This window comes from Antrostomus carolinensis, unplaced genomic scaffold (genome assembly GCF_000700745.2).
Source record: "Antrostomus carolinensis isolate BGI_N321 unplaced genomic scaffold, ASM70074v2 scaffold4847, whole genome shotgun sequence".
NCBI classification, from domain to species: Eukaryota; Metazoa; Chordata; class Aves; order Caprimulgiformes; family Caprimulgidae; genus Antrostomus; species Antrostomus carolinensis.
This window is the reverse complement of record NW_010326495.1, coordinates 23,626-39,214: the sequence shown is the minus strand read 5'-3', so window position 1 is coordinate 39,214 and position 15,589 is coordinate 23,626. Positions and strand designations below refer to the sequence as shown.

The 15,589-nt window shown below is 39.5% G+C and overlaps 1 protein-coding gene across 1 annotated transcript in view; it reads left to right on the top strand.

Moving 5' to 3' along the window:
* Positions 1-2,573: 2,573 nt before the first annotated feature.
* Positions 2,574-15,589, top strand: part of SLC23A2 (solute carrier family 23 member 2) — a 27,750-nt gene continuing 14,734 nt past the window's right edge. The window contains exons 1-5 of the mRNA XM_010171577.1: positions 2,574-2,852; positions 3,921-4,019; positions 9,395-9,511; positions 10,730-10,887; positions 15,208-15,296. Coding sequence (XP_010169879.1) covers positions 2,721-2,852; positions 3,921-4,019; positions 9,395-9,511; positions 10,730-10,887; positions 15,208-15,296 — 595 coding nt within the window. The 5' untranslated portion in view covers positions 2,574-2,720. The remainder of the gene's footprint in view (positions 2,853-3,920; positions 4,020-9,394; positions 9,512-10,729; positions 10,888-15,207; positions 15,297-15,589) is intronic.

The following is a 15,589-nucleotide window of genomic DNA, read 5'->3' as shown; positions in this document are numbered from 1 at the left end:
CCCAAACCGTTCTGTGATTCTATGATTCTAACCCTCATCCAAGCGCTGTTGTTCTAGCTCTTGTGTTTCAACGCTCAAGAATTTATACAAGACGCAGGTTATGGGTGCTCCCCGATGTAATTCTCAAGAACAATTCCCGAGAAATGATCACATCTTAGTTGAGAAGATAGCAGACTTACTGTTTTGCAGTGCAAAGTAAAAGAGGATTAGATGGGCTTTTCTTTTGCATCAGTGGAGATGCTAGTTAATGCTAACTAAGAAGCTTACTGTGCCAGAATACCTTAAACCAGATCTCCTGAATGGCAGGGTTCCTGCTGGTGTAACTCTTACGCTGGTGTTTCATTGGCAGGGCTGCGTTTGTTAAGAGAGGTGTAATTCTGCCCTTTCCCTTTTCCTTTCCAATCTGAGATGATAAAGCTGCCAGAGTAAACTACGCCTGTCTCCATTGCTGATTTTCTTGGAGAATAAAATATGTCTGCATTGATAGAAAAAGACAAATTATTTTCTTTTTTCTTTTTTTCTTTTTGTATGCTTGAAAAGAATCCTTCATACCTCTACAGTAAAAGCAAACAAAAACCCTCAAAAAACCTCCCCCAAACCACCAAAAAAACCCCCAAAACAAACTATCCCAGACACCCCACTGCCTCCCAAACCTTTAACTAGTACCTGTCTCTTCCTCCTCTCTAACCTGTTCACGTCACCTCTCAGACCTGCATGGGCAGCTTTGGGACAAACGTTCCTGTAAAGCTTTGAGGAGGCATCGCCATTATCTGTGCACAGACAAACTCATTTAAAGCTGCTGTTCGTGGCTGGACGTTTGCACTTTTGAAGGGGAAGTCTCTGGTTAGTGTAAGAACAGGAATCCTTTGGTTTTTTTCAGAACAGCGTGATGGTGAGTACTTGAACGAGTCTTCTTTAGTCTTAAGTTCAAGTGAGAAAAAATTAATTACGCTATCTTAGACTTGTTTCTTAAAGTAAATATTTAATTAAGTCCTTATTTGAAGGCACTACTTTCCATTCCATTTTTATTTAATTAGGAGTGCTTCAAAGGTATCTTGGTGCCCAGTAGTATTTCTTATGTACGAATATTTTCCCTTTTGAAAAGTTACATTGCTTCGAAAGATAAATATCTTTTGCCTGAAGTAACCAGAATTTTCTAGCAAATGGGCAATTAACAGCTACTAAGAGGTTCTACAGTATTAGTACTCTGTAATTTTTCAGTCCTAAATTGCCCCTGGCAGAAGGGCCTTTGTCAGGTTGCATTATTATTGCGATTACAGTAGACATTCAAGCTGCTGGCATTTTCCTGAGCAGCACTTTGGAAGAAAGGCTTAAGAAAAAACCCAAACCCTATCTTTTTGCTTTCTAATATATACATAACTGTGTTTTTTGAATGTCCATTAGCTGCGTTTCCACCTCTAACAATTAAGTTGAAAATGTCATTAACTTGCTTTTGAAGTAATGCCAACGTGCAGTGGGTTTTGCTGCTTGATTGTGTTCTGGGTTTTGCAGAAAATTTAACTCGATATCATTTTGAAAAGGCCATTTTTCAGGTTCTATCATGTACTTTCGTTTGTAGCTTAGCTCATTTCATCCGCAGCTGTCTGCGGCTCCACTTTCTTTTTCTTTTTTTTTTAAGCTTAGTAACCACACGTTGCAAAACTTGGTTTGTTGCAGAATTTTCTTTGCTGTCCTGTGGGAAATTTAAGTTCAAATAAGTTAATTCATGTTCCTTAGTTTTGGAAATGGCAAATGTGTGGATGACCGTGGACTGGCAGGTCTAATTTAAGGAGCAAATGTGGGAAAACTACTGTAGTGACCCATCTGGGAAAACAAAAAGGAATCAGTAAACTGTACAATCTTTCCTGTTCCTGTGCCAAAACAGTAGTGATAGTAATTAAAATGTGCATTTTTATCCTGAAGCAGTTGCTTCAGCATCATCCAGCTGATTACTTTGAAGATCCCTGGCACAACTGGGATAATTTTGGGTAAGGGTGTTCAGCAGAAGGGTGTTTCTGTCTGTCTCAAATCGACTCACTGAAAGTCAGGTGTGCTTCCCTGTCCATCTAGTCTAAGCTTCCTAGATGCTTTTTATTTAAAAATAAGTTGTTTTAAAAGGAAGGATTTTGTTATACAGAGGTGAACTTGTGAGTAGGTCTACACATTTACACTCCTTGAAGAGGCCCAAGTGTTGTTTGCAGTGGATGTTCAATAGCAAGCTGTTCTACGTCACTGCACAGCCAGAGTACAGGCGTACTTCGTTCCCAAAAAATTCTACAGAAATGTCTGTGAAATTGAAACAAAACCAAAGTTTAAATATAGTATTAATAATTGAAGACAGCAAGAGAAAAATAAGAGAATAATCTCAATATTCTTGTCCTGAAAATATAAAATACCATCAGCTCTATCTCTAAATTATAATCTGCTAATTACCAAAACAAAAAGGAATTGTAAGAGTTGGTGGGTCATGAGCGTGAAAGGGAACTAAGGCTGTGGAGCACATGTATTTGTACATATATCTTACGTAAACAAGAAAAACATGAATTTGTCTCTTTGATTCCAGGTGCCATTGATGCCAACGATACTTAAAAAAGCAATCCTAATGTCCCAGCTGGGTTACTGAGCACTTTTGTGGTTCCTGGAGGTGCTGCTGCTGTTTAAATAAGAAATCATCTGTAGTACCTGGTCTGTCATCCCAGAAGCGTCTGCTTGAGTGCTGTATGCAAGTCCTTGACATTCTGGAAACGATGGGGATTGGTAAGAATACCACTTCGAAATCGGTGGAGGCGGGAGGCTCAACAGAAGGCAAATATGAGGATGAATCTAAACATCCCACCTTTTTCACCCTGCCTGTAAGTAACACCTTCAGGTGCTCCATAACTCAGCTCAGTGTGAATCAGTGAATAATGCTTTATTCTACTCATGTTGTATAAAACCTGTATTTCCACAAGTAGTAAAACGTCTTTTGCCACTTGTTATTGTTTATATGTAAACGTGATCAGTTGTGTTGTCTGTAGTTATTTCACCTGTGCTCTCCAGAGCAGCACTGTTCACAGGACTGGCGATTCCCCAGGCAGTTCATGAGTAGAACAATTAACTGTCCCACTGCAGAACGCACCTGAGTTGCTTCTCTAAGAGTAGCAGGCAACAGAATCACACAGAATCACAGGATGTCAGGGGTTGGAAGGGACCTCGAAAGATCATCCAGTCCAACCCCCCTGCCAGAGCAGGAACCTCAATGAGATCACACAGGAAGGCATCCAGGCGGGTTTTGAATGTCTCCAGAGAAGGAGACTCCACACCCTCCCTGGGCAGCCTGTCCCAGGGCTCTGGCACCCTCACTGGAAAGAAGTTTCTTCTCCAGTTGAAGCAGAACCTCCTGTGTTCCAGCTCACACCCATTGCCCCTTATCCTACCATTGGGCATCACTGAGAAGAGCCTGGCTCCATCCTCCTGACATTCACCCTTTACATATTTATAAACAATAATGAGGTCACCCCTCAGTCTCCTCTTCTCCAAGCTAAAGAGCCCCAGCTCCCTCAGCCTTTCCTCAGCAGGGAGATGTTCCACTCCCTTAACATTTGCTTCTCATCTTTTACTTATTCAGATTTTCAGTTGTATCATGTTGTGCATGTCTGCCTCTTAAGAAGTCTTCCACTTCGTCTGCTGCTGGTTTTCCCCCACCCTCAGCTGACACTCTCCGGACTTTGAGGAGCTGTGTGTGATGTCTTTCAAGTTTCTGTATATTCCTAGACCTGCTGTTACAGAAATGATTGCTTGCCATGCACAGAATGTTTTCTGACAGAATGTCAAAGGCAGATGTCAAGTGCCAAGGGAGAAAACAGAATGACATAAGGTACGATTGCAGCAAAAATTTTTATTTTAAGACCTTGTGTTTCTTTTTTTGTTTTCTTTTTAAGGTTGTGATAAATGGTGGAGCAACATCCAGTGGTGATCAGGATACAGAAGACACAGAGTTGATGGCCATCTATACTACAGAAAATGGCATAGCAGAAAAGGTGTGTAGTGGTTTCCTTCCAGGGGAGAACTTATTCTTCCTTTTTTAGGTCTGTTATTTGTCCACACTCATTTTACTTGGCTGTGAGATTGTCTTTCTCTAATGGAACATGCTGAATTGCAGATTTGCATCAGGCTTGGGGGAGTTCTGTCCTCATGACTTCTGGTCACACATTTTAGTTGCAGAACACAGGGAATGACTCAGCAAATGTTAGAAGCAGTTAACGCACTTTGACCTGGCACTAAAATTCAGAATATGCAATTTTTTTATTTCTTCGTTTCCACTGGCCTTTTGCATGATTTCCCTGGTAAGGTCATTCTGTTGTTCCTCAGTTGTTGACTTTTTCTATATTTACTCAAGTAAACTGATTGTGTTGAGCACCTTCAAAAGTGGGATCTTTCCCACTATCTTTCCTGACTTCTTTCAAGCTCCAACCTCATAAACTTAATTTTTCTAATCCTCTCAAGTAAGGGGCTGCTTATAATTATTTAGCAACAGCTTTGTGAACGAAGTTCAGATTTTTCATAAAAACTCTTGAAAATTTTTCCTTAGGATAATAATGATTGTGTCTTGGCTATTCAGAAAGACTGACTTGAGACCAATTTGATTGTGATTTTTCCAGATTTTTCTCAGTTCTGTCATTCCTCAACCCTGTTCAATAATGATCTTGCAAGCAGAAACATTGTCAATCTGAGCTTTTGTTTAAAATAAGAAAGAGGATTACAGTAAATCTGAACAGCACCTTTTTCTGAAATGTCCATATCTAATTGGCTTTGTGGTTAATCCTTATCTCCGAAAAGCCTCCATTTGACCAAATTTTTCAAGTGTCCTAATTAAAACAAGAACAAAACTCTCTTGGTTCCAAGCAGCAGCATCATGATGCTCATTTCTTTGAGGCTGTAACTTCTGCTGGGGCAAGGATGATATCAAAGGGTGTAGTTAAGGTTTTCTAACTCAGATGTCAAAATTCACTTCTAAATTTCAGATTTAAAATGTACTTTGAACAGGTGATTCTGACAGAGGTCTTGTAGTGTTATGTTGTAGAAGAGTGTTATGAATGCCATGATGCGCCTTCGTATACTCTGCTCCTTACAGGTAGTCTGCGTGTATGTCTCGAATACATCTCTACTACCATCTTGATCAAACTGATATTCTAGTGGACAAATTTTGGCAACTGTTGACATGCAAATGTCTGTGATTTTTGGAGCATGCTCAGACTAGCTTGGAGAGAGACAATCTGATAAAAGCCTTGAGCAAAAGGTGTTGGGGTGAAATTGTGCAACAGAGATTAGCGATCTCTAGACATTAAAGCATGTCTTCATGGCCTGTTTTTACCAAGCGAATATTTTTCTCCCTTCCACTTGATCCGTGTGATCAGAACTGTAAATAATAGATGATAATTCACCTTAAAGAGACCATGAGCTTTTAATCAGCCAGATCTGCTTAGCTTTGCTGTGGCTTACAATGAATGTGCAGTGAAAGGAGAGGCTGTAGCAATTAACAGCTTCGTGTATTAAGATAGTATTTCTGGTAATCTGGGCAAACCTCCTGCTTTTGACTTAAAATAAATGTGTGCATGAAGCATGTTTGTTCTTGGCTTTCCCTTCCTCTTGAGAGATCATTCACCAAAAAACACAAAGGAAAGATCTTGAATAAAAAGCCTTTAACAAAGACTGAAATGTACTTAATTGCGGGAGGATGCCCAGTGCTTACATTGTCTCACAATATTTGTTATCTGAAACAATAATCTATTAGCCCAGATGAGAAATAACTGTATTGCTGCATCCCTATAAAATAAACAATACTATGTTGCTTACTGCTCAATAGAAATAATTTGCACATGTTGTTAGCTTTTTATTTAATGTATTTCTCTAAAGACCTTACTCCCTGCTAGTAATCATTTTTCTTTCAGTCCTTCCCAGTCGTACTGGATAACAGAGCCTTCATCTTGCACTGTTCTTGGTGTTTACTTCTTTGGACTTTGGGGTGGATTTGTTGTGTTTTGGGGTTTTTTTTCCCCAACATTTTTCCTCCACTTTTCTCTCTCTCTCTCTCTCTCATTTCACCCCGTGTTTATACTTAATCTGTGCTTTAATTTTTTTTTCAGTTTTGTGTTGTCTCACCTTTGGCCATTTAAAAATAAATTAAAAAACAGAATTAGTCTCTGATCGGTATCTCATTCCAAAAGGTGCAGTTCGTTCCCAGCAGTTCCCTGCGGCAAACTCTGGCATACCTGGCAAGCACCTGCACATAGTCAGTGCATTAAACCAGCAGGCACACGCTCGAGATGTGAAAGGGCCAGTGACTACCCAGTGACTTAGAGCAGGGTAGCCAGACCTCACCCTAGTTCTCAAATTCCTCATTTTTCAGTCTTGGTTCCCTTTGGCCATTGTCTGCTACAGGTTTGACGAAGGTCAAAGCTTCCTCTTCCAAAGCAGAGCAAGTCTGGCTTCTGGAAGGAATGAGGAGTATCTTGGATATTCCTCTTTTTTTTTTTAATCCAACCACTTTGCTGTGGAGGACAGACATTGCTATGACAATGATGCCTTAGAGTTTGGAATACTTTTGTTAGAAGACCTATAAACTTCACTTTCTAAACAAGAGCTTAAATTGGTTAGCTTAAATCTCTCTGTGCCCAAAGAGAGCTTTCTGCGTGCTGTGGATGAGTTGACTTGTTCCTAGACCTGGTGCCTGCTGGTCTTTTTATTCTTTGCAGACAAATGTAGACATAAATGTAGTCACAAATTAAAAGCTCTGAAAGAGCTTATAAACTTGCATGTGTCTTGATCTTCCTGGTAGAAACAGGTCATCACTTCTGATTTTTACTGCCAAAAGAAGATGGGGAATATATATAATGTAGTATGATAGATGGACAGGTGGGAAAGTTAAGGAAGGTACTTGATGCAACCTCATGAGTCCTGTGAAGAAAAATGAGTGTCACCAAGTGAAACATTTAGGTAGCTACTGGATATTGGTCTGGCAAAGTTAGAAAAGAGGCCAAAAGATGGGTTTTCAAAGGGCGGGGGCCAAAACAGACCCACCAATCTGCACAGATCACCTACCGGATTTTTAGAGAACTTGGTAATCCTGCATGGGATCATCATGAAATTTGGAAATGCCATTTCTGTCCATCCTTTGAAGGAGTAATGCAGGCTGCTCAGTGCACAGTGGTAGTGTTGTGTCTATCTTTTCACACTGCAGTCAGGTGGGCAGCTATCCGCTATCCTAAATCTGTGCTGCTATTTGGGTGGCTTCAGCAAGCTGACGTTGACATGATTCATGAAGCAAACAGTTAATTTCTGCTGATACCTTTGTGTTCCTACCTCATGAGCAGATGTTGTAACCATTCTTACTCTTCTTTTGTCACCTTTGCCTCTCTGACAGTGCATGATGACCTCTTAGTCAAAATATTGAATAAACAGGCAGTATCACTGGTGAGCAAAGTTCGCAGGTGGAGCGTGTATTGCAGTGAAATAGAGGAGAGGTGAGGCCGTTGTACACACACGTGTTTTTATAGAATATATACATGTGTGAGTTTGTGTAGTCTGTGGGGAAAGGTTAACAAAACTGCTGTGTAACAACTGAAAGTGTCACAGGAGCTTCTCTGTGAATCTTTGTTTTTTCTGAGAAAGTTTCTAGAAGCAGCCTCTAGTGATAATAAATGTCCCGCTGTTTGTCCACAACTGGGTTGGCTGGTGAGTCTTCCTCCTTCTGCCTCTTTGTGTGTCAGCCTCTTCATGCCCTGACCTGGACCCACATTGGCATCAGGATGTACAATTTTTTTTTCCCAAGTTCCAGTTAGAGACAAGTTGTGTACAGGTTTACTGCTGCTCAGTGCTCTCCTTCCAGTATGAGGTGAAACTCTCAAACTCAAGTTCCTGATTTTCTTTATTTGTTGTTTTTTAGAGAATCAGGTCAGGAGACCAGTCTTTCATTTTTCAGTCAATGAAAAAAATGATATTGGTGCTGCAAATTGGCAAGATGAGTTGTGCAGTGAACAGTTTCCCTTATTCCTCTGATTAGGACATGGACCTTCTTTAAATTAACCCTGGTGAGCAGATTGCTCGGTGCTTAATGTTGTTTAAAAGAGCCTTCTGAAATTAATATTTCTGTATTTTACTTTTCCATTGTAATACCCTCAACCTTCCCATAGCGGTGTGGTCATTCACGCTCCCTGAATCTGAATTAGTCCAGTGACATTTGTTTTACCAGCAGAAATTGGAGGTAAGAAGGAAGTACCACAGGTCAGTTTGGCTTCCCTGTCCTTGTAGATGATAAACCAGATGGAAATTATCTGAGCATGATCGGTGGATGTGTTGTGATTTCTGAAGAAGTAAAGACCATTTAAGACAAAATCATGAGCCTGGCAAAGTTCCCAGACTTTGTGTAAGGCTACTTCACATGAGTTTGTTATGTTCTAGTGTGGATTAGGTCAGAACAGTAGTTATATAAGGTATTTTTTTGGATAGTTGAGCCGAAATTATAAAATCTGATACTTCCTCCTGCTTTTGTTGTTGGTATTTGGGCTTTGGAGCATTGTGGTTTTGTTCTTAGGAATTTCAAAACCAGAGAGCTTGAAGGAAATAAGAAGAAATAATTGAGCTGAATCTTGTTTTAATGGAAAATCTGCAGGGATTTTGATGCATGTATATGTGTGGTCAGTTGTCTTTTAGCTCTCTGCAAATTAGGACACATGGTAGGCCAGAGTGTGGTCTCGCTTAAATTCCTGTAGGTTTGGAGAAAGTCCGGTTGACCGCTCTAAATTGACTGTGGATGCATTCACTCATAGTGATGAACATTTTTCTTGACTGCTTGAACGTTGAGTGGAAGCAAAAACAATAAATCTTGTGGATAAAAGTTTACCAAGACTGAAGTTGAGTAAGAATTAAGTGGGGAAGCAATTACCATAATGAGGAACTTTCTTGCCTGCAATTTTGGTCTCTTATGCAAGGATGGCCATTCTGCCTTGAAAACAGATATTGTTGACTTTTCTACTTTGTTCCAATTCTTCCTTTCTTTTTTTTTTTTAATAAACAGTTCTGTCATGATAATCCCATTTTTTTGGCACCTTTTGGCTGCCAGATTGGTTATATAATAAATGGAACATGAGTTGTGTTAGTATAAATCAGCAGGGGATGACTTAAAGAAGTGAACGTGTTTGGTACAAGTTCTGTAGCTACAGCTGGAGACGAGCTCGTCGTCAAGAGATAAAAGGCTCTAAAAATGTAATGTATCAGTATTGCTTGGGAGTATTATACCAGCCTTGGAGTATCTGGGAATTGTCTGATAGTTCAAATTCAGTTTATTCATATGTAACAATAACCTACTGTTGTCCTTCGTGTCCTCCCCCACCTTTCTACCCTCCCTACCAAACAGAGCTCTTTGGCAGAGACGCTGGACAGCAGCGGCAGTTTAGATGCACAGAGAACTGACATGATTTACACTATTGAAGACGTTCCTCCTTGGTATCTCTGCATATTTTTGGGGTTACAGGTATGTTTCAAAACATCTATAATATTTTCTCTGCAACTTTTAAAGCTTATTTAGCATTTTCTGTGTAGTTCATTGCATTTGTGTATGTGATAATTTTATTCTTCCCACTCTCTCATGTGTTTGAAGAAAGTATTGAGATAGTTTCTTCTGAAGTTGCTCACGAAGATTACTGTGTTGATAGTGATCTATATTGTTGTTTGCTGGCTTACACATTTGTGAGATTCCCTTCAATATTTAGTCTTCTGAGCTGCTGCTAGTAAAGAGGTGAGCAAGTGCTAAGTGGTGAGCTTTAGGAAGTGACATTTGGCACCTCTGGAATTAAAGCTGGAGAGAGAGAATGGTTTAATCCTGAAATCTCAACTATTAAAGCTGCTACTGTAGTCATTTCAATTCTACAAGCTTGACAGCATCATCCTGGACCTGTAGGCTCACTAGTAAGCAGGGCAGGCAAATTCTGCACTCCTTGAAGGGAGAGCGTGTGCTTCCTGCTATGAGTAGGACTGTAGTGGTGAGCTGGACCCTACTACTAGCTCAACCCACTCGCTTGTGTGAAGGGAACAGCTCATTTCATCCCCTTTCTGTCTTGAATGGTAACAATATCTGTCCCACAGGAATGCTGAGAATTTGTTAATATCTGTAAAGTATGTTGAGATCCCCAATCAAATACTTTCCCAAGCATCCTTTTGAATTTCTGCCTTTCCTCCAGGATGGGCAGTTCTGTAGGGATTATATTTTTATTTGCGTTGTTGAATATGGTGACTCTTGATTGTTTATTTGCTTAATGTATTTGGATTGAAAAAGAATTAATGAGCACCTAGTTTCTGGTACTTGTGAGTTTATTTGCAGCCTAGTTTGTGTGAGCTCTTAGTTCATTTGTAAGCTAATGGTTTTTCACATGGTTGAAAGTGAATGGAGTTATTTGTCTGCTTTTCTGAGTTAGAAGCTGTTTTCAGCACAGTTACCTAGATACCTCCTCCTCAAGAACAGTTGCTGCGTAACTATGTAAATAACCTAGTTTATCCTACAGAAATAGCAATCATTAGCAACAGGCTAGTGGTAGCTCAACATGGAAGGAAAATACTTGAAGAAATGCTTAGAACCAGGAAGTGAGAGCTAACTCAAAAGCAAAAATACCCAATGCAAAAGAAAAGATGGTCATAAATTTATTTACTTATTAATATTGTCTGCAGTGTTAACAAATAATTTATCTCTTCACAGCATTACTTAACATGTTTCAGTGGAACTATAGCAGTGCCCTTTTTGCTAGCTGATGCCATGTGTGTTGGATTTGACCAGTGGGCTACCAGCCAGTTGATTGGGACCATTTTCTTCTGTGTGGGCATCACTACATTGCTACAAACAACTTTTGGGTGCAGGTGAGATTCGGGACTTGTTTCTAGTTGTTGAGATGGTGATAAGACTAGACATCTGTTGGGATTTCCAGGAGGAAGTCTGAGATCCAAGAGGAAGGTAATCTTTCAAAGGATAAACATGAAGCACAAGTTAGCAGGTCAAATACAGAGCAGTCAGGGAAAGCTGCTCCCCAAAAAAAGGTGGATCTGAAATCAGAGAAGACATTCCAAGGATAAGAAAATACAGTGGGGGTGAGGAAAGGGAAGAAGGAGCAGGGAAATCCATGAGGACAGAGGAGGTGGAAGTGTTTCTAGGGGAAGGGAAAAATTCATACACCTTGGTAAAGAGGAACTAACTCTGATATTTGTAAGTTTCTTGAATGATACTATGTTCTGGCCAATATTTAAGTGGTTGTGATTAGTCCTACAGCAAATTGTGTGCTTGTTACCCTTAAGTGCTTGTCAAATTAAAAAGGTAGGGAAAAATGTTGAGGGTAACTCTTTATTCTCTGAACTGTGTGTCTCTGGTACCTTCCAATACAAATAAATAATTTGCTTTTCTTTGTTAGTTGCTCTGAGGTGCAGGTAATGATCCTTCCTTGAGCTGGGAAGAAGCACATAGGTTAGTGTAGCCTTACAGAGCTGCCTGTGCCTCTCCTTTGGTCTGCTCTCCTTAGGAGGACGCAGGAGACCCAGTCAGGTGTTAGTAAATACTTGTAAAAGCCTGGTGTTGGTAAGAACTGGATGTTGTAAATTTTATTAACATGAAGATAAGTCTTTTTTAAAAAATGTGTATTCTGCAGTAAACACTGCAGAGAGATGTTTGACATGTTTACTTAAACTTTTGTTGACTCTGCCTGTGAGAACCAGGAATAGCTAAAACTTGCAGAGTTAGTTCTGCATCTTCTTGGATAAACCAAGAGTGATAAGTAAAACCAGAAGAAAAGGGCATATTTTAGGAGTATGCCCTCACATGGTTACTTGAACGATTCATGGGTCATTTAGTTCAATTTAAGAACAATGCGAGCTGAAATCTTGCATTCCAGTAGAAAATGGACAAGCACCCCCACATTTTTAAAGATTTATTTAAGAAACAAAATCTTGGGGTGGAAAACTTAATCTCAATAGGGTGCAGAAGACAAGCCTGTGGTAGATCATTTGTAGTCGTAGATAGGCTTTTCATCTAAAAAATTTCCAAATATTTCAGGTTTTCCAATGTAATCTGTAGTTGCTATTTTAGTTAACTTTAGTTAGTTTTCTTGCCTTTATTCCCTTTGGAAAAAACCTTCCCTGTATTTTTTTATTAAACCTTACTAAACTTAGAAAATCACTCCTCTGTTTTGTATGAAAAGTTCATTCTGATGGCAAAAGAGCATAAAATTGTTAAAAGAGAAAATTGTCTTTCCCCAATGTGTTTTCTTTTAGTCAAGACTACCTGCAGTTAATAATCACATTTTCTGCCTGATTGGCTCTTTGTGCTCATGGGCTCTTAGCTGTAATCATGAATTCTCAAGTACCTCATCTGAAAGGAGGCAGAGGAGCAGAGTTACGCCCTCCGGTGTTTTGAACCTCTCTTTTTAATGAGACTGATGTATGGTTTTTTTCCCCATCTTCTATTTGTGCTTTATAAAGGGGATCGAGGGATTGTTGGCCTAGGTGGGAACTGGAAGGTCTTTTATTGTTCAACTTTTGAGTGTCTCTTCCCTGAATTTGCTGAAGTTTAAAATCTTCCAATGTTGTAAGAAGTGCAGAGTTGCGCGTGGAGGTGACCTCAAAGGGGAGCTTGGTTTTCCTGTACTTCTACCAACATTCTTCTTCTGCCTCAAATTTATCAGAAAAAGCTTAGGTTTTATGCTTCCTGAGACTTCTGTCTTTTCACAGAAGTAAAGTTTGTCATATTTTGTTTTTTTCCCCTAACTAATCTTGGGCTCTTTTCCTTTATTACTTACTATAGAGTGATTTTGGGGTTTTGGGGAAACCAGTATGGTCCCATCATTTTGACATGCTCTGTTCCTTCTGTATAATCCCACCTCTGCCCTCCATGGTGGGGTTTTTTCTTCCTTTTCAGTGGCTTCCACTTGCACATGTTTATATACTGAAAAGACAGTTGTGTTTGGGTCTTAAAAGTAAATGAACTTGTATTTAAGGAGCAAATTTCTGTGGTTAAATGTTTTATAACTATTGAACACATGATTCTAGTTTTATGTAAGGGTGGGAATGGGATATAGCCGCGACGCTCTCTAAATGAGATTTTAAAGTATTTATTGGCAAGTCTGTCAACTGCAAAGTATTTCAGCAAATAAAGCCACTATGGTTTCAAAAGGTCAAATTCCATGGTTTAAAAGTCCTTAAAGATGGACTTAGCTCAATTATGAGGTGGAGTTGTGGTCAATTTGGTACCCACACTAATTTTAGGAATTCAAGCTATTTATTAGATTATGTAATAAGCCAAAAGATTTGTCAAGGATTCAGAGTAATTAGTATGACTGAGACAATCAAATACGGCTTTAATAAACATCTTAGGTTTGTTGCTGTGCCCATCGCTGCATTGTGTGAGCATTCTTACATCTGTGTGAAATGTTAAGATAATGAAGACATTTCCAGATGACTGTAACAGTATAAAAAGCTTTGTCTTCACAAGGGCTGGTGCCAAAGTTGAGCAACTTCACAATTTAGACATGAAATGAAAATGATATCCTAGTTGTAAACTGGTAGTACTTTACCCAGGTCGTAATGAATACCTGGCTTAGCAATGGGAGAGGTATTTCATAAGTCATGTTCCAAACTGCAGCTGTCTCTTCAGAAAGAAACTGATCTTGATTGGCTGATTTTGAGTAATAAGTTTTTAAAAAGACTCTTTTTTTTTTCTGTTTAGAAACATTATTTTCAGCCTACTGGCCCTTTTTGTAAATATTCCAGGTTAACTGTCTTATAGAAAGGTTGAGCGGGTAGCTAAGCGAGACACGCTAAGATCTTATTATTCAGTATCTGTGCAGGGCATTTTATGTGATACAAAACTCACAATCTGGACCGACGTCTGACTTCACTACTGGAGAATGTGTTTGCAATGTCTATTTACAAAATCACGGTGGGGGGACGGGGTTCTGTGTAGGTGGGATAGAGGAGTAGTAACTTGCTACAGGTATTGCTTATTTTGCCATGGGCACTGGCTTGCTCTGTTTGCTTAATGAACCTTGAAAAATAAGGTGACTCATTCACTCGTAGCTACCAACCGTTTCTTCACCAAAGATAAAACTTTGATTATTTGCTTAGAAGGGAATCGCATGCCAGTCAGGTGTGCTCAGCTGTATTTTATGAAGTTTGACTTTCTAATGCAGTTGTCAGCATGTGCAGAAGGTGGATCAGCTTTTTAGGTTGCTCATGGCCCAAACTCTTTTCCAGTGGTAGTTCAACTCTTCTAACTTCCTGTCTGTGAACTTTACAACCACTGTTGGTAACGTGCTTCTGGTTTGATCTTTTTTGTGTTAAGTGTGTATAGGATTCCACTTTTTTTTCGATTTTTTTTTTTTTCCCTTCTTTGTGCCTTTTCTGATCGTTATCTGAATCTGCTACAGTTAGTTCTTTTTCCTTTACTGGTGTTTGCACTGGTGTGAAGGCATCTCATTGTGGCTGTAAAACAGCCATAAACATGGTGCAGTAACTAGAGCCCCTTGAGCAATTCAGTGTTCTACATGTTATAGTTTGAGATCTGCTATTAAAGAGAATCTTATTGCAGCCGATTAATGACAGTATTTATAGAATAGTTCAAAGTGCATCTTCTCTGTGGGTAAGTAACATCTGGATATTTGTGGTGTTATGCAAGCGACGGTTGATTCAATAAATACGTAATTGCTGCTGGTTGATGCTCTTTAGATCTTAAACCTTTTGGGAAGTGTAAACACCAATGCTAAGAATGTAATCTCGAAATTCTTGCAGCATTTGTGTTTATTGTTGGTAGCCACCTGGAACATCTAATCAGCTCTTATCAACCTAATAGTTATTTACACGTACACTTAAAGCTGAATGTATAAATGACTGTACTTCAAGTCATGCGGAGGGAAGGTATTGAGTATGCAGAGTGCATACTGCTCTATCAAAGAGCTGGTTTAATGTGGCGGGATGGTAAAAGCTGAGTGTTCAGCAGTGTGGCCCATACTTACATCAGAACGTGCATCTGTGTCCTTGTGCTGCTGAGTCAAACCCTAAATCAAGGGTGCTGGTATCTGGTGATTATCTGTCCTGTTGTATTAATAACTTCATGCCTGTAGTGTCTTCTGTTAGGTCTTTGGTTTGTGAAGTATTTCTGTGGCTGTTGTCAGCATCTCTTCTTTCCCTTTCCACCAGGTTACCCTTGTTTCAAGCGAGTGCTTTTGCATTCTTAGCACCTGCTAGAGCAATACTCTCCCTGGAGAAGTGGAGATGTAATAATACAGGTAATTGTCGTTTATGGTTGTTCAGATTTAAGTGACACATTACCCAGATCACGTGTAGTGCAACTGCCAAACCTTTTGATATGGAAACTGGAAGTAATGCGCAGGGCATATGAAAAATTCTCTCCTTTTACAGTATTAAAATTGTGTGCCTTGGAAAAAGATTCCTAAAAATACCCTTCTGGAGTTCTGTTTCTGGGTTGTTATTGGGTTTTGGGGTTTTTTTGTATAAAAAATGCTGACAAAATAAATCTAGCAGTAGCACAAAACAATTCTTCCGTTAACGATGTAGGGAA